Consider the following 24,904-nt stretch of genomic DNA (forward strand, 5'->3'; position numbering starts at 1 on the left):
GAGAAAGCATTAATTCTAATCGATTGTGAAGGTATGCTATATGTATAAATATATAGTAATCCTGAGAGAAAACACTAAAAAAATACAAAGAGACACATTCAAAAATCCAAAACGTAAATTAAAATGGAACACTAAAACATATTCAAATAACCCAAAAGAAATCAGGAATGGAGAACAGAAGGGGAAATAAATAACAGAGGGAACTCACAGAAAACAAATGATAAACTGTAGTCTTAAATTATATCAATAATAATATTAAATGTAAACCGTCTAAATATGCCAATTAAAAGAGAGGTATTAACAGATTGGCTTTTTTTAAAAAGACAAATTGTGTGCTCTCTATAATAAATCTATTTAAAACATAATTATATAGGCATGTTAAAAGTAAAACAAGTACTTTATGTACAATGAAAATAGTTCAAATTGTAAACTTTATGTGTATTTTACCTCAATAAAAAAATTAAGTAAAAGGATGGGACTTCCATTTCCAGCCAAGATAGAGTAACAGTAACTGGATTTACTCTCCCACCTGAAACAACCAAAAACTACACAAAATCTAGAAAACAATGATTTTTAAGATTCTAGAAACCAGGCAATGAAGGACAGTAATCCCCAAGAGAAAGGAAACAAATGAGAGTTTACTGCCTGGAGAGTTTCCAGGCAACTGTACAGGAAGGGGGAGCCAAAGAAGATATCTCAATGGTAAATAAGCATATGTACAGATACTCAAAATCCTTAGTAATTAGGGAAATGCAGACTAGGACAATAAACTATTATGGCCCACATATTAAAATGCCTACAATTTCAAAGACTTACGCCAAGAGCCAGTAAGGATGTAGAGCAACTTGAACTCTTTAGATGAGAACGAACTCGCATACACTGCTCATGAGAATTAAAAATGGTACAACTGTGCAAAAAATTTGACAGTTCTTAAAACATTTTACATATACCTACCATGTAACCCTCCTATTCCAGTCCTAAGTATTTACCCAAGAGAAATGAGAGCATATGTGTACATAAAGACTTGTACACTAATGTCCATAGCAACTTTATTTGTAATAGCCAAAACCTTAAAACAACACAAATGTGAACGCATAAACGTAGTACACCCATTCAATGGGACACTATTCCACAATAAAAAGGAATAAACTATTGATATACGCAGTAACAGGAATTAATCTCAAAATAAATTTTGTTTGAAAGTATACAGATGAGGCCAGGTAATCCCAGCACTTTGGGAGGCCGAGGTGGGCAGATTACGAGGTCAGGAGATCAAGACCATCCTAGCCAACATGATGAAACCAGGTCTGTACTAAAAATACAAAAAAAAAATTAGCCGGTATTGTGGCACACGCCTATAGTCCCAGCTACTGGGGAGGCTGAGGCAGGAGAATCGCTCGAACCCGGGAGGCGGAGGTTGCACTCAGCTGAGATCACACCACTGCACTCCAGCCTGGCAACAGAACAAGACTCCATCTCAGAAAAAAAAAAAAAAAAGAAAGTATACAGATGAAAAGGGTATATCTAAAACATTTATCACTTCTTTGTGTTGAGAACATTTATTTCAAATCTTTTTTTTTTTTTTTTTTGGAGACGGAGTCTCGCTCTGTCGCCCAGGCTGGAGTGCAGTGGCCGGATCTCAGCTTACTGCAAGCTCCGCCTCCTGGGTTTACGCCATTCTCCTGCCTCAGCCTCCCGAGTAGCTGGGACTACAGGCACCCGCCACCTCGCCCGGCTAGTTTTTTTGTATTTTTTAGTAGAGACGGGGTTTCACCGTGTTGGCCAGGATGGTCTCGATCTCCTGACCTCGTGATCCGCCTGTCTCGGCCTCCCAAAGTGCTGGGATTACCCGCTTGAGCCACCGCGCCCGGCCACATTTCAAATCTTTTAGCTATTTTGAAACATACAATAAATTCTTTTTTTTTTTTTGAAACAGTCTCACTCTGTCACCCAGGCTGGAGTGTAGTGGCTTAATCTTGGCTTACTGCAACCTCCGTCTCCCGGGTTCAAGCAATTCTTGTGCCTCAGCCTCTCGAGTAGTAGCTGGGACTACAGGCTCACGCCATCACACCTAGCTAATTTTTGTACTTTTAGTAGAGACAGGGTTTTGCCATGTTGGCCAGGTTGGTCTCGAACTCGTGACCTCAGGTGATCTGCCCACCTCGGCCTCCCAAAGTGCTGGGATTACAGGTGTGAGCCACAGCACCCGGCCACGTGCAATAAATTCTTAACTATAGCCACTCCATTATGCTAACATTTTAACTTATTCCTCCTAGCTAACTGCATTTTTACACCCATTAACCAATCACTCTTCATTCTTCCTCATACCCGACCCTTTCCAGCCTCTGGCAACCATCATTCTACCCACTCTCTCCATGAGATCAATTTTTTTAGCTCCCACATATGAGTGAGAAAATGTAATATTTGTGCCTGGCTTATTTCACTTAACATGTCCTCCAGTTCCATCCGGCTTGCTCCCAATGTCTGAAGTGATGGATATCCCAATTACCTTGACTTGATCATTACCCATTCTATGCATGTATTAAAATATTATGTGTACCCCATAAACATGTACAACTTTTATATATCAGTAAAATATATATATATATTTTATATATATATATATATATCCTGTATAATTTCATTCATATAAAATTCTGGAAAAATGTAAACTAGTCTAAAATGTCAGAGAGCACATCAGTGATTTCCTGAAGATGGAGGTGGAGCTTCAGGAGGGGTGAGAGGAAGGGATGACCAAGGAACATGAGGAAATATTTAGGAGTGATGAATTCTAAACAAAGCCCAGGCCGCGCACGGTGGCTCAAACCTATAATCCTAATGCTTTGGGAGGCCGCAGCAGGTGGATCACTTGAGCCCAGGAGTTCGAGACTAGCTGGGCAACATGGCGAGACCCTGTCTCTATACAAAACAATACAAAAATTAGCCAGGCATGGTAGTGCGTGCCTGCAGTTCCAGCTACTCAGGAGGCAGAAGAATCACCTGAACCCAGGAGGAAGCGGTTGCAGTGAGCTGCACTCCAGCATACACAACAGAGTAAGACTGTCTCAAAAACCAACAAAAGAAAACCACAGCCCAAATCCTAGCAGATTAACATAAATCCTCATACTAAAGGCATATTTACCTCAGTTCCTATTACCTAATACATGCCCAGCATTTTTTTTTTTTTTAAGAGACAATATCTTGCTCTATCTCCCAGGCTAGAGTGCAGTGGCACAATTATAGCTCACTGCTGACTCGAACTCCTGGGCTCAAGCAATCCTCCCACCTCAGCTGCCTGAGTGGGTAGGACCACAGGCATGCACCACCAGGCCCTGTTAATTTTTTTTTTAGAGATGAGGGTCTCACTATGTTGCCCAGGCTGGTCTTCAACTCTTGACCTCAAGCAATCCTCCCACCTCAGCTTCCCAAAGCACTGGGATTACAGGTAGGAGCCACCACACTCAGTCCATGCCCAGCTTTCAACACAACACTACAAGCATGCTAAAAGGCAAAACATACCACACATACACACAATTTGAAGAGACAAAGCAATCATCAGAATCAAACCCAGATGTAACACAGATATTGAAATTATCAGAAAATTTTAAGTAACCATGATTATTATGTGAAGGGCTCAAATGGAAAAAGTAATGCAAGAATAGATGGGTAATATAAGTAGAGAGATGGAGACCCTAAGAAAGCATCAAAAGGAAAGCTAGAAATTAAAAAACACGGTAACAACAGAAATGAAGAATGTCTTCAGTGGGCTCACCTGTGGCTTGACATGACTGAGAAAAGAATCAGTGAGCTTGAAAATATGCCAACAGAAACTTCCCAAACTAAAATGCAAAGGGAAAAAAAGACAATGCATCCAAGAACTGAGGGACAATTTCAAAAATGTGTAACATATGTGTCATTGGAATACCTAAAAGAAGAGAGAACAGAGCAGAAGAAATATTTGTAGAAATAATGGCCAAGAACTTTCCAAATTAATGGTAGATACCAAACCATCGATCCCAGAAACCCAGAGAACACCAAACAGGATAAATATCAAAATCTACACTAATGCATATCATATTTAAACTGCAGAAAATCAGCAATCAAGAGGCAAAGTTGAAAAGCCAGGGGAGTGGAGAGGAACACCTTACCTACAGAAGAGCAAAGATAAGAAATACAGCAAACTTCTCATCAGAAACCATCTGAGCAAAGGAGAGTAAAGTGAAGTGTTTGGCGTTGAAAGGAAAAAAAAAAAATGCTGGGATTACAGGCATGAGCCACTGCACCAGGGCCAGGCACAGACACTCACACCTGTAATGCCAGCACTCTGGGAGGCCAAGGCAGGAGGATCACTTGAGGCCAGGAGTTTGAGACCAGCCTGATCAACACAGCGAGACCCCATCTCCACAAAAAATAAAAATAAACAAATTAGCTGGGCATGGTGCTGTACACTTCTGGTCCCAACTGAGGTGAAAGGAACTCTTGAGCCCAGGAGTTGCTACAGTGAGCTATGATTGCACCACCTTGGGTGACACGACCTCATCTTAAAAAAAAAAAAAAAAAAGGAAAAGAAAAGAAATTGACTTTTATGTTTAAAACTTTCTAATAAAGAAAATCCCAGATAAAGATGGTTTTGCTGGCATATTCTACCAAAAATTTAATGAAGAAATAGCACCAATTCTATACAATTTCTTACATAAAATATAACAGAAGGGAATCATTTTCAAATGGCTTTAGACAGCAGAATTACCTTGATATCAAAACCAGACAAAGACATTATAAGAAAATTAAACTATGTTCCTCATGAACATAGAAAAAAAAATCAGCAAAATATTAGCCAATTGAATCCAGCAATACATAGAAAGAATAATATACTACTACCAATGGGGATTATCACGGGAATGCAAGGAGGGTTCTACATTAAAAAAAAAAACCATACAATCCATCCTATAAACAGATTAAAGAAAAAAAACTATATAAGTAGGCTGGGCGCAGTGGCTCACGCCTGTAATCCCAACACTTCGGGAGACCGAAGTAGGCAGATCACTGGAGGTCAAGCATTCAAGACCAGCCTGGCCAACATGGTGAAACCCTTTCTCTACTAAAAATACAAAAATTAGCTGGGCATGATGGTGGGCACCTGTAATCTCAGCTACTCAGGAGGCTGAGGCAGGAGAATCACTTGAACCTGGGAGGCGGTGGTTGCAGTGAGTGGAGATTGTGCCACTGCATTCCAGCCTGGGCGACAGAGTGAGAGACCCTGCCTCAAAAAAAAAAAAAAAAAAAACATAAATTGGCCAGGTGCAGTAGCTCACACCTGTAATCCCAGCACTTTGGGAGGCCAAGGCAGGTGGATCACCTGAGGTCAGGAGTTCAAGACCAGCTTGGCCAACATGGTGAAACTCCATCTTCACTAAAAATGCAAAAATTAGCCAGGCGTGGTGGCACATGCCCGTAATCCCAGCTACTCGGGAAGCTGAGACAAGAGAATCACTTAAACCTGGGAGTCAGAGGTTGCAGTGAGCTGAGATCACGCCACTGCACTCTAGCCTGGGCGACAGAGAGAGACTCCTTTAAAAAAAAAAAAGTATATCAATTGATTCAGAAAAATTATTTGACAAAACTCAACATCAATACATGATAAAAACTCAGTCAGGCACAGTGGCTCACGCCTGTAATTCCAACACTTTGGGAGGCTGAGGTGGGCCGATCATGAGGTCAGGAGTTCAAGACCAGCATGGCCAAGATGGTGAAACCCCATCTCTACTAAAAATACAAAAATTAGCCAAACGTGATGGCAGGTGCCTGTAATCCCAGCTGCTTGGGAGGCTGAGGCAGAGAATTGCTTGAACCCAGGAGGCCGAGACTGCAGTGAGCCAAGATCACGCCACTGCACTCCAGCCTGGGCAACAGAACAAGACTGTGTCTCAAAAGGAAAAAAAGGCCTGGCGCAGTGGCTCACGCCTGTAATCCCGGCACTTTGGGAGGCCGAGGCGGGTGGATCACGAGGTCAGGAGATCGAGACCATTCTGGCTAATACGGTGAAACCCCGTCTCTACTAAAAGTACAAAAAATTAGCTGGGCGTGGTGGCGGGTGCCTGTAGACCCAGCTACTCGGGAGGGTGAGGCAGGAGAACGGTGTGAACCTGGGAGGTAGAGCTTGCAGTGAGCCGAGATCGCACCACTGCACTCCAGCCTGGGCGGCAGAGCAAGACTCATCTAAAAAAAAAAAAAAAACTGGCAGGTAAAATAATTGTTAATGGTGATAAACTAAATGTTCGCTCTTATGATTGGGAACAAGACAATGGGTCCACTCTCACCACTCCTGCTCAAGATTGTACTGGAAGTCTTAGTGCAACAAGGCATGAAAAAGAAATAAAAGCCACACACATTCAAAAAGAAATATAAGTGTCCATATTCACAGTGACTGTCTACATAGGAAATCTCAAAGACTCCACCAAAGGCCCCTAAGTGAGTTTAGCAAGATTAAAATAAGGATTTATCTTCATGCTCAAAGAAAAAAAAAGATGTAAGGTTAACATACAAAATTTAATCACATGTCCATATACTTCTATGAATTGTTGGAAACCAAAATTATTTTAAAAATCATTTATAATAGCTTCAAAAATATAATGCTTGGATTTATCTAATCTAATAAAACACATATCTAATAAAACATGAGCAGAATACATATTCTGAAATATACAAAATGCTAATGACCAAAATAAAAAGATACAAATAGAAAGATATATCATGTCTATTGATTGGGAGACTCAATATAGCTAAATACTCCCCAACTTGGTCCATAAATTAAATGTCATTTGAATCAAAATCCCAGCAGAATTTTAGAAGAGACAAGGTGATTCTAAAATTTATGTAGAAAAGCAAAGGAACTAGAATAGCACAGTTCTGAAGATTAAAAAAAGTTGAAAGACTCACATAACTCAATTTTAAGAATTACTATAAAGCTATAGTAATCAAAACAGTATGACATTAGTGAAGATTAGAAACACAGACAAATCGATCACAATAGAATATCCAGAAATAGATCTCCACAAATATGACTAATTGCTTTTTTTCCCCACAAAGATGCAAAGGCAATTTAATGGAGAAAGAGTAGTCTTTTTTTTTTTTTTTTTTTTTTGAGACGGAGTCTTGCTTTGTCACCAGGCTGGAGTGCAGTGGCACTATCTCGGCTCATTGCTAGCTCCGCCTCCCGGGTTCACACCATTCTCCTGCCTCAGCCTCCCAAGTTGCTGGGACTACAGGTGCCCGCCACCACGCCCGGCTAATTTTTTGTATTTTTAGTAGAGGCGGGGTTTCATCATGTTAGCCAGGATGGTCTTGATCTCCTGACCTCGTGATCCGCCTGCCTTGGCCTCCCAGAGTGCTGGGATTACAGGCGTGAGCCACCACGCCTGGCCAAGAGTAGTCTTTTTTTTTAAAATGGTGTTGGGATAATTGGACATCTATCAGAAAATGTAAAAAGGAGGACTCTCAGCCTAAACTTCGTACCTTATAAAAAATTAACCCAAAATGGATTATAGCTGTAAATGTAAAATGTAAAACTTTAAGAAGATCACAAGAGAAAATTTTCCATAATATTGGAAGAAATACTTCTTAGATATAACACTAAAAGCATTATCCATGAAAATGAAAGAAAAAATTAATTTACTTCAAAATTTAAAACTCGGGCACAGTGGCTCATGCCTGTAATCCCAGCACTTTGGGAGGCTGAGGCAGGCGGATGAGGTCAGGAGTTCGAGACCAGCCTGACCAACATGGAGAAACCCCATCTCTACTAAAAATACAAAATTAACTGGGCATGGTGGTGCATGCCTGTAATCCCAGCTACTCCAGAGGCTGAGGCAGGAGAATTGCTTGAACCTGGGAGGCAGAAGTTGTGGTGAGCCAAGATCACACCATTGCACTCCAGCCTGGGCAACAAGAGCAAAGCTCTGTCTCAAAAAAAAAAACAAAAAAAACTTTTGCTCAGTGAAAAAAACCATTAACAGAATGTAAAAGCAAGTCACAGAATTGGAGAAAATATATGCAAATCACATTCTAGAAAGGACTTGTATCAAGACTATTATTGAGAATTCTCAAAACTAAATAATAAGTAAACAAACCCAATTAAAAATGGACAAAGGACTTGAACAAACACAGCATCAAAGAGGATATAATGATAGCAAGTGAATGTATTAAAAGATGTTCCATATAATTAGCCATTAGGAAAATGCAAATTAAAACCACAATGAGATATCACTATGCCCCTGTTAGAAATGCTAAAATTAAAAATCCTGGCAACACCAAGAGCTGGCAAGAATGACGAGGAACTGGAACACTCATACACTGCTTGTCGGAATGAGAAAAATACAACCATGCTGGAAAATGGTTTGGCAGTTTCTTATAAGGTAAACATATACTTATCTAATCGTCCAGCAATCCCACTCCTGGGTATTTGCCCTAGTGAAATTAAACCTTACGCTCACACAAAAGCATGTACACAAAGGTTCACAGCAGTTTTAATTGTAATAGCCAAAAACTGGAAACAACCCAATGTGCTTCAAAGGGTAAATGGATAAACACGAACTGCTGTAATTCCAGCAGTGAAAAGGAACAAGCTGTTGATACCCCCAGCCACTTGTACAAACTCAGAGACATTAGGTTGAGTAATAGAAGCCAGTCTCAAAATGTTATATGCTGTATAGTTTCATTTATTTGACATTCTTTTTTTTTTTTTTTTTTTTTTGAGATAGAGTCTCACTCTGTCACCCAGGCTGGAGTGCAGTGGTGCAATCTTGGCTCACTGCAAGCTCCACCTACCGGGTTCACGCCATTCTCCTGCCTCAGCCTCCTGAGTAGCTGGGACTACAGGCCCCCGCCACCACACCCGGCTAATTTTTTTGTATTTTTTAGTAGAGATGGGGTTTCACCTTGTTAGCCAGGATGGTCTTGATCTCCTGACCTCGTGATCCACCCGCCTCGGTCTTCCAAGGTGCTGGGATTACAGGCATGAGCCACTGCGCCCGGCTATTTGACATTCTTAAAAGACAAACAACATAATATTTAAATAAGCAAAGGATTTGAACAGATACTTCACTAAAGAAGATACACAGATGGAAAATAACCACATGAAAGATATCCAACACCATTATCCACTAGGAAATACAAATTAACACTAAAATGAGATGCCACCACACATTTATTTAAATGGATAAAATTTAAAATACTGATAATAAGAAGTGTTACAAAGGATGTGGAGTGACTAGAAGTCTCATAAATTGCTGATGGGGATGCAAAATGGTACAGCTGCTCCAGAAAATAGTTTGGCAGCTTCTTATAAAGTTCAACATATGACCCAGCAATCTGGCTCCTTGGTATTTAACCTAGAGAAGTGAAAAAGTATGTCCACGAATATTGAGAGTAGCTTTTTTTTTTTTTTTTTACTTATTTATTTATTTATTTATTTTTGAGACAGAGTCTTACTCTGTCATCCAGGCTGAAGTGCAGTGGTGCCATCTCGGTTCACTGCAACCTCTGCCTCCTGGGTTCACACAATTCTCCTGCCTCAGCCTCCTGAGTAGCTGGGATTACACGCGCCTGCCACCACACCCGGCTAATTTTCTGTATTTTTAGTAGAGATGGAGTTTCACCATGTTGGCCAGGCTGGTCTCTAACTCCTGACCTCAGGTGATCCACCCGCCTCGGCCTCCCAAAGTACTGGGATTACAGGTGTGAGCCACCGCGCCTGGCTTCATAGTAGCTCTATACATAGTATCAAAAATTTGAAACAACCCAAATTTCTATCACAAAATGAATGGATAAACAAACTGGAATCCATTCATACAACAGAATACCACTCAACTGGAAAAAGGATGTGAAAATGTGAATGAATTTCAAAGACACTATGCTGAGTTGAAAAAGACAGTCTCAAAATGTTACATACTGTTCGATTTCATTCATGTGACATTTTCAAAAAGACAGTTCAGTGGCTGCCAGGGGTTAGGGATGGGGGAGGTCTGACCACAAAGGGGTACCAAGTGGATTGTTTTAGGGTAACAGACTATTCTGTATCTTGGTTGTGATGGTGGTTACATGAATCTATGTGTTATAATGTATACTTCACAGAACTGTACATTCCCTAAAAAAAGTCAATTTCAATGCACAATTTTTAAAAATTTAGAACCCCATATGTCACATGAAAGAAGTTTATTGTGTGTAAGTTTTAAAAACAACTCAAAACAATCATGATCCTCTTTTTTTTTTTTTTTTTTTTTTTTTTTTTGAGACAGAGTTTTGCTCTTGTTGCCCAGGTTGTAGTGCAATGGCACAATCTCAGCTCACCGCAACCTCCCTGTCCCAGGTTCAAGAGATTCTCTTGCCTGAGCCTCCCGAGTAGCTGGAATTACAGGCATGTGCCACCATGCCCAGCTAATTTTGTATTTTTAGTAGAGATGGGGTTTCTCCATGTTGGTCAGGCAGGTCTCAAACTCCCAGCCTCAGGTGATCTGCCCACCTCAGCCTCCCAAAGTGCTGGGATTACAGGCATGAGTTATCCCACCCAGCATGATCCTCTTATTTGGGTCTATATGAGAAGCAAAGAGATGAAGGTCCTTACACTCCAAGGGCATAGGAAAGATCCCACATTTGGAGCCTAGGGTGACTAGAGAGCTGGAGCCCAGAATGGAGGGAGGCCCAGATGGGGAAGAGACCCAGGGGCTGGGGGATTGGTGGATGAGGTGACCCTAGAGGCCAGGTGGGTGCTGGGGCCTTGAGTACCACCAAGACCAGCTCAGCCTCTAGCCAGTGGGCAGGGAGGAGGCATCCCAGGGGCTGAGGAGCAGAGGGAGATGCCATCCAAGGGGAGGTTGGAGGATGTGCTGGGTGAGGGAGCTGGGGCAAGCATGGCGGAGTGAGCCTCCTGGAGCCGGGGTAAGGGATGAAGCACAGGGAGCAAGACAAGGTCACTGAGCACAGAAGTACCAGCATCCTAGGGTACCATTCTCCCATCCCACCCCCACAATTCTCCACCTCCTCTACCAGAGTTTCCCCCAGAGGTTCTCAGTAGGCCCCTTGAGGGAGGGCTGGAAAAGGGAGAAGAAAGCAGGACTCAGTGAGGGTCCCAGTGGGACCAGCCCTCTGCTTGTGCTCCCAGGCCCATGGCCTGCAGAGGAGGGAACGCAGGTCTCCTGGGAATGGGCTGTTCTAAGGCAACCCTCAGCCCCTGCCTCAGGCATTTCTTCTGCAGCAGCCCCAGCCCCATCCCCAGATAAGTGACCCTCACATGCAGCCCCTGGCACAGCAGCCTCCCAGGAGGACCCAGGAGTTTACTTGGTGGATCCTGCACCTTGGGAAGCCCCATGGCCCCCTTTAAAGATCTCCACCTGATCTATATCCACCTGTGGTCCTCCCCTGATCTTATGCAGTCACCTTTGCTAGCTGGTCTCTTCCTTCATCTGGCTCCTTGCTGGCAGAATCTGAGCATTTCCCTCGTTTGTGTCCCCAGATGCTAAAAAGTGCCAGCACAGAGCAAGTACTAAATAAATGCTCATTGAATGAATGAATATTATAAAGTAAAAGAAGACCAGATGCTTCTGTAAGGAGACCCAACGCCCTAAAGTCCCAATACCCTTTTCTCCATGCCTAGGGACAGGTCCTGTCACTGTGCTTCCCTGTACCCAGTGTCCCCAGAAAGAGGTGGGGGTGAGCAGGAAGTGACTGGGCTGGGATTGAGGAAGCTCCGCATTGGGGAAGGTGGAGTTCAGCACTGGGAACTGGACAGCAGCCAGAAGAGCCAGCACTGGAAAGGTAGGGGTGGGGAAGACAAATGAGGCAGAGACATGGTAGACTAAGAGGGGTTGAGAGAGGCAGGGCATTTAGCTGGCAGCCAACCCCATCCTGCACCAGCTACCCCTCTGTCTTACCTCTGCCTGGGGTTTCTGTCCACACACTTCTCTAGTCAGGAGGCCCTGGAAAGTGGCTCCTTGAGGAAGATTCTCTTGTATTAGGCCTTTGCACAGATGATTCCAAGACTGGGGGTGCTCTTCCCCCAGATCTTCCCATCATTCAGGTCTCACTGGATGTCACTTCTCCAGAAACCTTACCCAGTCTCTGTCCTCTCACTCTGCTTGACCTCTTCATAACACTAATCATCTGGATTTGCATTGTATCTGCTTATTTACATGCTTTATACCTTCAGAGGTAGGCTCCTTGAATGTAGGAACTTTTTCTTGTTCATTTCTGTATCCCCATAGCCTAGAACAGGAGCTGGGGCTTCACTGGAACACAACAAAGTTTTGTTGGACGGATGGATGGATGGATGGTTGGAGGGATATGTTACAAGGTGCAAGGGATAGTTTTCCAAGAGAAATTGGAGTTACACTTTCAGAAGGAAATGGGAATGAGTACCTGGCAGACCACACAACAGGTATCAAAGACATATTACTGTCACCATCTCCATAAAGTGGCCTCAACCCTTCTTGTTTGTGGAAAGAAGGTGGGCTGTCAGCCCTATTGCCTTCACCTCCCTGATTTCTAGTTTCCCTTTTGAAGTTAGAATTGATGGTAGATTCCCCCAGAATGACAGTGATTTGGGTGGTTCAGAGGTTCAGACCATACTCCTAGGCCCATTCTCAGGCAGGAGGGAAGAGTGGATACTGGCTGCTCATCTGTCATGCCAACCTCCTAATAGTGGCCAGGGGGCGGCCAGCTGCCGTGGCTCATGCCTGTAATCCCAGAACGTTGGGAGGCCAAGGTGGGCAGATCACTTGAGGCCAGGAGTTTGAGACCAGCCTGACCAACATGGTGAAACCTCGTCTCTACTAAAAATACAAAAATTAGCCAGGTCTAGTGGCTCATGCCTATAAACCCAGCTACTCGGGAGGCTGAGGCATGAGAATCACTTGAACCAGGGAGGCAGAGGTTGCAATGAGCCAAGATCTCGCCACCGTACTCCAGCCTGGATGACAGAGCGAGGCCCTGTCTCCAAAAAAAAAAAAAAAAAAAAATCTTGGCCAGTGGGCTAGGGTCTGGCCGTTCATCCCTGACTCTTCCTGCACCATTAATCAGAGTCTGAGGTTGCCCTCTAGCACATCCTCTGCCAAATCAGGAGTAAGAAGAGCCTAGCTCTGGCAGGAGAAAGACGGAGTGATGTTCTGCACTGGACAGTAGACTATGTGGATTCCCTGCCGAAATGTCCCATTTCTGTGCCCTTCACAAAATGACATGGCAGTCACTCCCATCAGGAGATGAAGCTTCCTTCCCTTGAATCTGGGATGGCCTGCCATTCACTTTGGCCAACTGAATGCAATAGAAGTGCCATATCCAAGCCTAGACCTCTAGATGACTTGCATGCTTCTCTCCTGGCCTGGGCTAGCCTGCTGGAGAATGAGAAATCACATATGGAAGTGAAGTTTTCCCAGTGTGTCCATTGCCAGTCAACCTCCAAACATAGATAAGTCAAGGTCAGCAGAGCTTCAAACACACAACTGACTGCAAAGCCATGGGTAAGCTCAGCTGGGACCAGAAGAAACTCCCAGCTGGGCTCGGTGCAGTGGCTCACGCCTGTAATTCCAACACTTTGGGAGGCTAAGGTGGGCAGATCACCTGAGGTCGCGAGTTCGAGACCAGCCTGACCAACATGGAGAAACCCCATCTCTACTAAAAATACAAAATTAGCCGCGCATGGTGGCGCATGCCTCTAATCCCAGCTACTCGGGAGGCTGAGGCAGGAGAATCACTTGAACCTGGGAGGCAGAGGTTGCAGTGAGCTGAGATTGCACCATTGCACTCCAGCCTGGGAAACAAGAGCAAGACTCCGTCTCAAAAAACAAAACAAAACAAAACAAAAAAAAACCCTTTGGTCTACAGATCCATGCACACTAATGATTCTAAACCAGTTTTAGGATGGTTTGCACCCAGCAATAGCTAACAGATGCAGGAGCCAGGGAGAACACCTACTCAGTCTCAGCCTGAGAGCTAGGTGGAACGCAACCCTCCCGGAACAGCCAGATTTTGGCCAAAGCAGAGGTGAGGGGAAGGGTTGTGGGAGAGGCTGAAGGCACCATATTTGCTGATAGCAGCTCCTGCTCAAGAATCCAATAGCAACGAAGCCCTGACGGAGCAAGGCTGAGAATAGAAAACATGGGAGAAGTTATCTTCACTTTGAATCTGGAGTCCTTGTTCTCATTTGAAGAGAATGTACTTAGGAAAGGGTTTTCTCGTTCAGCAGCTTCTCTGTGTTGTTCACAGTGTTCTTCAGGTGTTTATGACATTGCTGAGCTCAATTTGAGACGGGACACAGGAGTGAATGAATTCTATCAACATCTCATCTGTAATAGGATTTTTCAGGCTGGGCACAGTGGCTCATGTCTGTAATCCCAACACTTTGGGAGGCCGAAGCAGGTGGATCACCTGAGGTCAGGAGTTCAAGACCAGCCTGGCCAACATGGCAAAACCCCATCTCTACTAAAAATACAAATATTAGTCAGATGTGGTGGCACGCACCTATAATCCCAGCTACTTGGGAGGCTGAGGCGGGAGAATTGCTCGAACCTGGGAGGCAGAGGTTGCAGTGAGCCGAGATCATGCCACTGCACTCCAGCCTGGGCAACAAGACCAAAACTCTGTCTCAAAAAAAAAAAAAATGATTTTTCAGAGGCTCAGCCTGAACCTGATCCCTCTGGCCCCAGGTTAACTGCAGGCACAGGTCAGTCTGAGGGGGAGGCCTCGTGAGCATAGGGTCAAGGGAAGCCCTGTGGCTTCATCTCTCAGGGGACTGCACCACTCCTTCACAGGTTCAGGGCCCCATGGGCACAGGGCTTTCCCTTAATACCTCCTTCTCCTTTTTCCTGACAGGAAGGAACCTCACTGTGCCTCTACACCTCCAGTCCACCTCTGCCTCCTCCTCACTGGCTTCACCCCACAGCAGGAGGGAGCTACCCACTCGGTGAAATCAGAGAGAGTGAACATTCCTTTGACTCGCTTGCCTGGCAGGTAGGTCCTGACTGTGATAAGCACTGTAGCCTGGTTCTGACATTCAGACCAAAGACGGAGCTCTTCCCAACTTGGACCCCTGTCTCCAAACAGTAAGCCCACGGTGCAGGGTCCCACTCACACTCCCACTCCCGATCCCCACACCTCAGAGGCAGTCTGTCCCCTCCAGCTTCCTGACCTGACCTGGGAGAGGAAGCCAAGCCAGTATGACATGCAGGTCCACTGTCTAAAGCCCAGTCCTGACCCCTGCACCAGCCCTTACAAGCCATGGCTTCTGAGCTGAGGGGTGAGTAGCTTCTGACCCCAACCACCCCAGAGCAGTGGTGGGCAGCTAGCCTGATGAGGTCGTGTAGGACACACAGGGACCAGGAGCCAGAAGCCAGTTGAGGTCTCCATCCCAAGTTCTTTGGAAAAGGATAACAGCCCTCAGGCTAGCAGAGGGGCAGAGCTAGGAGACTGCTGGAGTCCTGTCCCTCCCCAGGCCGCCTCCCACCCAGTCCCTGATGCACTCCCACCCCCACTCCCCCAAGAAGCTACAAGAGACAAGGCCCAAAAGAGGAGGCTTTTAATACAAAGAGGGTGGGGCATGGCCTGGGAAGGACTTAAATAAGGAGGGTAAGAGTGTCAGGAACCAGCAGCTGGGGGTACGGGGACCCTGCGGAGTGGGATGATGCAGACAGAATTCCGAGCCTCTTTGATTCTCCACCATCGGCCAAGCCTGCAGACAGCGCAAGAAGCAGTTGAGACTCGGCCCAGTCTCCACCCCATTTCCACCCAGCTGTCCAGCCTGCACCACCTTACCTGAACCCTCGAGGGCCACACATACCTGTGCTCTTGCCCCACCCCAGCCACCAGGAAGTCCCCAGAGCTGGAGAACTTGAGGCTGTTGATAAAACCCACCTGAGCAGAGAGAGAGACAACACAGACAGACATCAGAATGCCCCTCCACCACCGTCCTCAGCATCACAGTTAAGGGCCGGGCCTTACCAGGCCTGGGTTAAATCCCTGCTCTGCCTCCTGCCACCTGGTGACACAGGCCAGCCCTTCACCTGTTGGGGCCTCAGCCTCCACATCTGCGAGATGGCGGTAAGCAGAGCACGGGGCTGGCAGTGAGTTTGTGAGGATGAAGGAGGCAGTGTACACCAAGTATGGCCTGAGGCTGGCTCCTGGTGGTGGGGCCCTGGAGACCCCATGACTGTCCCCATTGACCTAGACCCTGCATTCTCAGCACACATCACTGACAGATCCTGCCACCCTCCCCCAGGTCACCCGAGTGTGGACAGTAGGGTCCACACGCTCTAGCCTGGCACCCAATCTGGCACCAGCGGTGCAGAATCCATCACAGGGCCAGGTCTCCATGCCTCTGCCCATGCTGCTCCTGACTTGTACCCCAGCACCCTGGACAGGGCCTAGGATAGGAAGGGGAGCAGAGCGGGGAAAGTGAGGAGGGTTCCTGCCAGGCCCAGTGCTATGAGCTGGCCCTGCCCTGAGAAGGTTCCCTTCTGGCAGGAAGACAGACCTTAAAGAGCTAATTCCAGGGGCCTCAGCAGTGTGGCAGAGACAGGCTGAGCATTCAAGCCCACTTACTCACCAGGGGAATGTCGCAGAGAAGGTCAAGCTGCCGGAAGCCTTCCCCACACTGCCAAAGCCGCACGCAGGAGCTGTGGGAGCCTGGGGAGACAACAGTGAGCAACCCCCGCACCGGCCCACCCGGCGACCGCTCCTCCCTGCCTCTCAGGGCACCCACCTGTAGCCACGAGATCTGTGTTGAGGAGGGCTGCCACCGACGATATCCAGAAGGGTTGCTCCAGGCCTGGTTCTCCCCGCAGCCCGTGAGCTTCACGCTGCAGGGCAAGTGGTCGCTTCTTGGAGAGGCCCCACAAGGCCACAGAGCTGTAGACAGGGAGGGAATACAGCAGTGAGGGGGCCAGAGGCAGAAAATACCACACGTGTAACACAAAGGATTAATGCTTGAGGGGATGGGTACCCCATTTCCCATGACGTGATTATTACGTACTGCATGCTGTATCAAAACATCTCAAGTACCCCATAAATACATACACCTACTAAGCACCCACAGAAAATTTTTTTTAATTCTAAAAAGAAAGAAAAAAGGCCACATGACAGGAAGGGATCAACAGCACACAGCCCAGGCAAGGTCATCTGAGCTCTCTGCCTCAGCATCCTCAACTATGAAGAGGTTACAACAGCTCCCCCACTGGGGGTACCCTGAGGCACGCTCAGGGCCCCATGGGCAGCCAGCGCTCGGGAGCCGAAGCCGTGGCCAGAGACATCCAAAGGAGCTCTTACCCATCATCCGCGCCAGACACCATGTGCTCCTCATTGATTAGGTGGATGCAGTCGATGGAGCCCCTGGAGAAAGGGGCTGTGAGGGGCGTGGCCCAAGCCCACCCCCAGCCCATGTAGCCCCCACTGGCACAGCAGGCCACCTTACTGGTGGCCATAGAAGACAAGCTGGGACTCCTCAGGGATCTTCCACACACGTACAGTCCCATCCCGGCCCCCAGCCGTCACACAGCACTCCCGGCTCAAGGCATCCAGAGCAGCCACTGCGTCCTGGTGTCCAAAGCTGGAGGGCCAGACAGAGCAGGATAGGGGTATTGCGTGAACTCACGCACGCACACTCACACACCCTCTCCCACGCCATCCACACACCCTCTCCCATACACACTCACAGTGTCTCCACATAGGAGTTCTCTGCCACATTCCACACCTTCACGGAGCGATCGTGGGATGTGCTGTAGAGCTGGTGGGTGCCCCTGCGGAATGCCAGCCCCTAAGGGTGCATGGGGAGAGGACAAAGGGGACCTGGACTACAGCAGGCAAGAGACAGTTCAGGCCCAGGGAGGACTTCCCAAAAACCAAGCCTTGCAGCACGTCCTGTGAGGCATTTTTGTGCAGCCCGGCTGTATTGCTCAGGTTGGAGTGCAGGGGTGCGATCATAGCTCACTGCAGCCTCCACCTCCTGGGCTCAAATGATCCTCCATCTTGGCCTCCCAAAGTCCTAGGATTATAGGCAAAAGCCACCACATCCCACCCAGAGACAGCTTCTCAAGGCCATCCCTGATTCCCGAGCAAGCTCAGCCTGGTCTCCCCCAGCTCCTCTCCATCCCTCTAGACCACTTATGTATTTTACAGCACCACTCACTACCCACTCGCTACCCCAGGATGCAGGTTCCCTGAGGACGCGGACCCCAGAAGCCAGCACTGAACCTAAAACACTAGCATGTGCCCGCTAAAGATCCACTGGGGTAGATCCAGCTCCTCACCGACACTGCATCACGGTGTCCTGTGAAGGTGTACAGATGCTGGCAGCTCTGGGCCTCCCAAATGAGAATGAGCTTGCTGCGGTCACCCGAGGCCTGCAGGAATGAAGACAATGACCACAGGCACCCACCGTGCACCGGACCTCCCACCTGCCCCCAGGGCCAACCTGGCCTTACAAGGTACTTGCCGTCGGAGGAGATGGCCATGCAGAGGACATGGCTGCTGTGGCCAGGGGGTTTTCCCTCGGCACCCTTCTTGGCTCGAGGAATCACATGAAGCTTCCGTCCACTCTCCATGCTCCCTGCCATTGGGGGTGGGGGAGAAGCTACTGGGATGGGGGAATAGGGCTGGCTGGTAACCTCCCTCAAGGGGCAGCATGGAAACAAGAGCCATGGCAAAGGTCCCGGACTCCGCCAGAAGACCTGGCTCAGCCACCATGAGCCTCAGGACAAGCTGCCTCAGTTTCCTCATCTATGAAGAGGGACATTAGTGCCAAACAGCAGCCATGAAGCCCAAAGAAGAGAAGAGATGCACAAGGGCTTTGGGATTGATGGTGTGAGCTCTCCTGTTACTACAGTGGGTGGAGAAGGAACTGCTCAGCCAGCAACAGATGGGAACGCAGGAGGACCAGGCACTCAATCCAAGGACTGCACAGCCTCAAATGTCTTCTAGTCCAACCACCCACCTGCGGCATTAATTCCCATTAAATCATCTTCCTGACTTTGCCAGAAGGTCACTAGGGACAGGGAGCTCATAAGCCCCACTGCTGGGCAGCAGCTTCCACTGTCACCCAGAGAGCACCTCTAGGGCAGCAAACCTGCCTCCAGAGACGTCTCCACTTCAGGGCTCAGCCTGCCGTGACCACTCCCACTGCCCTGACCAGCCCTCCCGGATTTGCCCTGAGGGCTGCAGCCCCTCCCAGGCACTCACTCACACTTAATGATGGTGCAGTCTTTGGCAGCAGAGAAGATGGCCGAGTCATCGGGGGTGATGACCAAACATGTGATAGAAAGCTGGTGCCCCCGTAAAACACGAATGTCAGCTGAGGCTGGGGCCTGGATCTGGGCAGAGAGGTGCTGGGTCACTGCGGCTAGTGGCATAAAGGCACCACCCCACCAACCCCACCACGCAGTGTTGGCCTTTCCTACCCAGGCCAGAAGGAAAACAAGACCCAAGGCTACAAGGACCAGATCCTTACCTGACCGGATAGGCCCAAGTGTCCATCATGTTCCAGAGCAAAGACTCCCACACACTGAGCCCACACTGAGCCACCTGCCCACCAGCCCAGGTGCGGCCCCCAACTCCCTCTAACCTTATACCAAAGTACCATGCCCACTCACCTCCTTTGCCACCGACTTCTGCAGCCGGCCCCTCTGCTCGAGCTGCACAGAGAAGAGATGGATGAGACCCTGGGAGCAGATCAGCTCCACCCCCGCCCTCCCCACCTCTCCCTCCACTTACCACATCCTCCTTCAGGCGCCCTGCCACCTGATCCTCCTCAAATGCACGGGCCTCAGCCTTCTCCTCCTCTGCGCAGGACAGACCAGACCAAGTAAACTGAGGCTGAGACGCCTCTTTCCCCTTCCATCCCACTGCCACAGGGCTGGGTAATGCAGGAAGCTCCAGCTGCCTCAGCAGAGGGGAGGGCAGGCTGGAGGGTTTCCTCCTGCCTTTACTTATCGGATCAGCCCCCTGCAGGCTCCCCAGGAGGCCCATGAGAGCTCCTGGCCACCCCCACAGAGCAGCCAGCACCAACAGCCCGGGCACCCACTGGAAACCCATGTCAGTCACCCATCAAGTGGCTGGGGTTGCAGCAGAGGGAAGCAGAACAGCGCAGGCACAAGCCCTGCCCATGGCTAGCCTGCCCACTGGCTCACCTTGCTGACGGAGCTGCTCTAGGTAGAGCTTGGCCAAGCGCAGCTTCTTTTCCTGTGCAGTTTCCTCCAGCTCTTCCTCCTCCTCTTCAGGCTTCCTTGGAGCTAGGCTTTGGGTAGGAAGGGGCTGGGTCTGAGGGGCCCACCTTGTTCCTCTGGCCGCTAGGATCGTGCCTTCTGAATGCCCGCCCTGCCATCCAACCTTTCCCATTCCCTGCCAACCCACATGGCCAGTGACTACACAGCAGAAAACTGAAGGATGTGACTCCCCAAACTAAAAGGCCCCACTCAGTGCCCCACGTAGGGGTGGAAACAGACCCAAATCCCAAAGAGATCACTAAAGCCTCTCAACTCTGGGGGAAAGAGGAGGCTTCCAAGAGAAACCAGGCTTCCAAAAGAAACCAGGTCACATACAAAGAGTCAGGAATCAACATGCTCGGGCATCTCAACAGCAATATTGAGAACAAGAAGACAAAGGAGCCTCACACACAAACCTCTGGAGGAATACACTGACCCCTAAAATGCCATGCCCAGTCAATCAATCAACGACGACACTGCCAGGTGTGCAAAGTGCCACACAACTTTCTCCCTCTTTCTTAAGAAGGATAGAGGATGTGCTCCCCAAACAAGAGGGTAAACTGGGAAAGAGAAGGGAAGGGATACCAGAAACCAGAGATGTGACACAGAGAGCAGAAAAGATGACACCATCCCCAGACATGACGGGGGCAGTCTGGATCAGATCCATGGATCACCAGGCAGACACACCGGGACTGTCATCACCACAGCACCATCCTTTACCCTGGGAACAAGGTTTCAAGTGAACCTTGACTGTTTGGGGATTGACCGTTACTGGTGAAGTTACTGCTTTCCCTTCCATGACCCAGCCCTCAGGACCAGCTGAGAGTACTCACTTCACTCAAAGACAGGTCCTGCTGTGACCCGCTCCTGGGAGCTGGGGGTAGGTCATGGGCACTCAGACGCACAGAATCCAGGGCAGCCCACTCCCTCTGATCATGTGCCTGCAGACATCTAGTCTCTGTCCACTCCCCTAACTGGGTTTCCCAGGACTCACTCGTAACCCTGCCCCTGACTTCCCCAGAAAGGACCTCGAAAACTCTCAGCAAAGCCAAAGCTGGACCATGCCCCAGAAATAATTCAGTGCCCTGTGCCTGGCAAGCCTTCAGCCAACAGGGCTAGTGCTGCCCTTCCCTTACACAGCCAAGAGACCTGTGTTAACTTCAGAGTTCTACTCAATCTCGCCAAACCAATCAATCTATTGTTGAAGGATTCATACGCTTGAGGCAGAATGCTAAAGAAATGCAAAGGAAGACACACTATGATTCCATTTACAGGACATGCTAGAAAATGCATGACTCCAGGGGCAGTGGTTAGCAGAGACTGGGGGGGAGGGAGAGGGGCTGACTACAAAGGAGCAGGAGGAGTTTTGGAGGGTGATAAAACCCTTTATCTTCAGGGTAGCGGTGGTCACAGGACTGTTGTGTGTTTGTCAAAACTCACTGAACTATAACTTTAAAAAGTAAATGGTACTATATGTAAATTATACCTAAATGGAAAATACTAATTTTTTAAAAGAAGAGCAAAGAAACCAAAAAAATGATTAACTCAAGTTAGGAATGACAGTTGGGGTTTCTAAGTTTCTGCAAATGTTCTAGTTCTTTTTTTTTTTTTTTTTTTTTTTTTTTTGAGACGGAGTCTCGCTGTGTCTCCCAGGCTGGAGTGCAGTGGCATGATCTCGGCTCACTGCAAGCTCCGCCTCCCGGGTTCACGCCATTCTCCCGCCTCAGCCTCCCAAGTAGCTGAGACTACAGGCGCCCGCCACCACGCCTGGCTAGTTTTTTGTATTTTTTTTTAGTAGAGACGGGGTTTCACCATGTTAGCCAGGATAGTCTCGATCTCCTGACCTCGTGATCCACCCGCCTCGGCCTCCCAAAGTGCTGGGATTACAGGCTTGAGCCACCGCGCCCGGCCTTTTTTTTTTTTTTTTTTTTTTTTGAGACGGAGTCTCGCTCTGTCGCCCAGGCTGGAGTGCAGTGGCCGGATCTCAGTTCACTGCAAGCTCCGCCTCCCGGGTTTACGCCATTCTCCTGCCTCAGCCTCCTGAGTAGCTGGGACTACAGGCGCCGGCCACCTCGCCCGGCTAGTTTTTTGTATTTTTAGTAGAGACGGGGTTTCACCATGTTAGCCAGGATGGTCTCGATCTCCTGACCTTGTGATCCGCCCGTCTCGGCCTCCCAAAGTGCTGGGATTACAGGCTTGAGCCACCGCGCCCGGCCATGTTCTAGTTCTTAACCTAAGTGGTAAGTGTACAGAGATTCACCAATTTACCACTACTCTCTGTAGTACAAATATATCTCATTCACTCTTCTGTATCTAACACACTTCACAACACAACATTCTAAAAATATTTAAAAGCACTTAGCCCACGCTAGTTTGTCACACACTCACCCACAATAACCTTCAGATTAAGAAAAGTACATTAATGGATGGGTGTGGAGGCTCATGCCTATAATCCCAGCACTCTAGGAGGCTAAGGTGGGTGGATCACTTGAGGTCAGGAATTTGAGACCAGCCTGGCCAACATGGTGAAACTCCATCTCTACTAAACATACATAATTAGCCAGGCATGGTGGTGCAGGCCTATAATCTCAGCTACTCAGGTGGCTGAGGCAGGAGAATCACTTGAACCTGGGAAGCAGAGGTTACAGTAAGCCAAGATCGCAACACTGCACTCCAGGCTGGGCAACAGAGTGAGACTGCCTCAAAAACAAAAACAAGAAAAGTACATTAAGTCTTTCTGTGAGCAAATTAAGGCAACACGTACTCAATCTTAGAAGTGAGGTTCTAAAGTCAGCTCACAGGGAAGGCACTAGGATTCTCTGGTCCAAGAGCCTCCCACCCACAGGGTCAGGCCTGACCACTTGCCTGACCCCTCTTTGAAATCCTGCAAGCAACCATACCCATCCCTTGCAGAAATGAGGGAGGCATTCAAAGCCCTCTACAATTTGCATGCACCTATGACCAGCCCTCCTGTTTGTGTGTGTGTGTGTATTTTTTAGAGACAGGGTCTTGCTCTGTCACCCAGACTGGAGAGCAGTGCATGATCATAGTTCACTGCAGCTTCAACTTCCTGGGAAAGGATCCCCCAACCTTAGCCTCCCAAGTAGTTGGGACTACAGGTGCAGACCACCATACCCAGCTAACTTTTTTTATCTTTGTACAGACAAGATCTCGCTATGTTGCCCAGGCTGGTCTCAAACTCCTGACCTCAAGCAATTCTCCCACCTTGGCCTCCCAAAGTGCTTCGATTACAGGCGTGAGTTACCAGGCCCAGCCCCCTTCCATCTTTCCTAGTGCCCATTCTGGCACACTTACACCTCAGACTTTCCTCTGATCCCTGAATGCCTTCCCTACCTCTCCATGACAGACTCCTCTTCATCTCTCAAGACCATATTTAAATGTTCCTCCTCTGTTCCCAGAACACACAGCTATAAGCTACACATCTCACCACAACCCTGTCTTCACCTGCCTGCCTACCTTTGCTGTTCCCTGAAGGCCTTCCCTACCTCTCCGTGAAAGACTCCTCCTCATCTCTCAAGACACTATTTAAAAGTCCCTCCTCTGTTCCCAGAACACACAACTATAAAATACACACCTCATTACAACACACTCTCTTCACCTGCCTGCCTATCTCTGCATTTCCAACAGTAAAGACAGTGCCTGGCGCGTTAAGAGACGGGGAGTCCAGTAATCGTGAAATTGCAGGAAAACTGGCAAGTGAAGAGGGATGCAAGAAATACTTGACAGCTTTGTTCTGTTTTCCTGCGATTTCACAATCAGTCCAGTCCCTGCCAAAGACTAAGTAGGTCTCAATGGCCTCGGACTGGGGCCTAGGGTCCTTCCCACCCAGAGACCTCGCAGAAACGAGACTGCAGGACCAGAAACTAAAGGAAAGAGCCATGATCTCAGAGCCAAGGGCCAGAGTCTTGGGTTCTAGGCTCAGCTCTGCTAGGACTCACTGAGTCTTCCACACACCATGGGCCTCAGTTTTCCCTCCCACTACGTGCAAAAGAACAGCTCACCTCTCGCTCTCAGAGTCACTGGAGATCTCCTCATTCATTTTGCCGCCACCCTTGGATTTGCCTCTGTCCCCCGCAGAGTCGGCCTGGGAATTATAAGGTCCTTTCTTTGGTCAGGGGTCCCGACCACCCTGGCATGACCAAGGGCCCCCGCTCGGGTCCCTCAGAACCCCAGGACTGGGAAAGGCCGTGGCTCCCGGGTTAAGCGCACGGCTTTCTAGGATTTGGCCCGCGGAGAGAGGGACGAAGCTGAGTCCAGCAGGGATCCCGGGCGAAGGGCTGGGGAAGGGCCTGGACCTAGGTCCCCTGGATGGGATGACGGTTGACCCAGTAGCAGGGCTGACCACAGGCCTCAGAAGCGCCATGCTCACCTTTCGCCGCCGCTTGCCGGCCCCCGCGCCAGCCCCGGCCCCAGAGGCCGGCTTTCCCCGCTTACGAGCTCCGGCTATTGCCGACATGCTGCCTACCAAGAGTGTAGCAGCAGCCGCCGGGGAACTCATGTGGCAGCTGAACCCTCCCAGCTCCCCAGCCGCATGGCAAGACCCCGCGTCCTGATAGGCTTCCACCGCCCGCGGGGCCCCGCCTCTTACTGCTCCATTGGGTCCTTAGGCAGGCTCTGCCCCGCCCCCAGCACCCATAGGATGCACGCTT

General features: G+C 48.5%; 2 protein-coding genes across 4 annotated transcripts in view; both read right to left on the reverse strand.

Annotated features, from left to right (window-relative positions):
* The window catches only part of LOC102130310 (IQ domain-containing protein F1), a 33,445-nt gene extending 24,168 nt beyond the window's left edge, over positions 1–9,277 (reverse strand). Inside the window, exon 1 of the mRNA XM_065540669.2 lies at positions 8,934–9,277. Coding sequence (XP_065396741.1) covers positions 8,934–9,152 — 219 coding nt within the window. The 5' untranslated portion in view covers positions 9,153–9,277. The remainder of the gene's footprint in view (positions 1–8,933) is intronic.
* A 6,265-nt stretch (positions 9,278–15,542) lies between these two features.
* Positions 15,543–24,739, reverse strand: RRP9 (ribosomal RNA processing 9, U3 small nucleolar RNA binding protein). Of its 3 annotated transcripts, none has more exons than XR_012431232.1 (15): positions 24,625–24,739; positions 24,257–24,339; positions 20,160–20,266; positions 19,744–19,811; positions 19,623–19,664; positions 19,217–19,343; positions 18,459–18,583; positions 18,285–18,377; positions 17,691–17,791; positions 17,503–17,584; positions 17,305–17,367; positions 16,742–16,887; positions 16,586–16,665; positions 15,821–15,894; positions 15,543–15,712 (listed from the first exon to the last, which is right to left on the reverse strand). XR_012431232.1 is itself a non-coding variant. In XM_074032356.1 (15 exons), the coding sequence occupies exons 7-15, from the start codon at positions 18,497–18,499 to the stop codon at positions 15,619–15,621; spliced, it is 816 nt and encodes a 271-aa protein (XP_073888457.1). In that variant the 5' UTR covers positions 18,500–18,583; positions 19,217–19,343; positions 19,623–19,664; positions 19,744–19,811; positions 20,160–20,266; positions 24,257–24,339; positions 24,625–24,739; the 3' UTR covers positions 15,543–15,618. The 3 variants fall into 3 exon arrangements, 2 of the variants coding, with proteins under 2 accessions (XP_073888457.1, XP_005547333.2); XM_074032356.1 differs by having other exon boundaries at positions 17,450–17,584; positions 18,470–18,583; XM_005547276.4 differs by having other exon boundaries at positions 17,450–17,584.
* Between the last annotated feature and the right edge of the window lie 165 nt (positions 24,740–24,904).

The sequence above is a fragment of the Macaca fascicularis genome, chromosome 2 (genome assembly GCF_037993035.2).
Source record: "Macaca fascicularis isolate 582-1 chromosome 2, T2T-MFA8v1.1".
Lineage (NCBI taxonomy): Eukaryota > Metazoa > Chordata > Mammalia > Primates > Cercopithecidae > Macaca > Macaca fascicularis.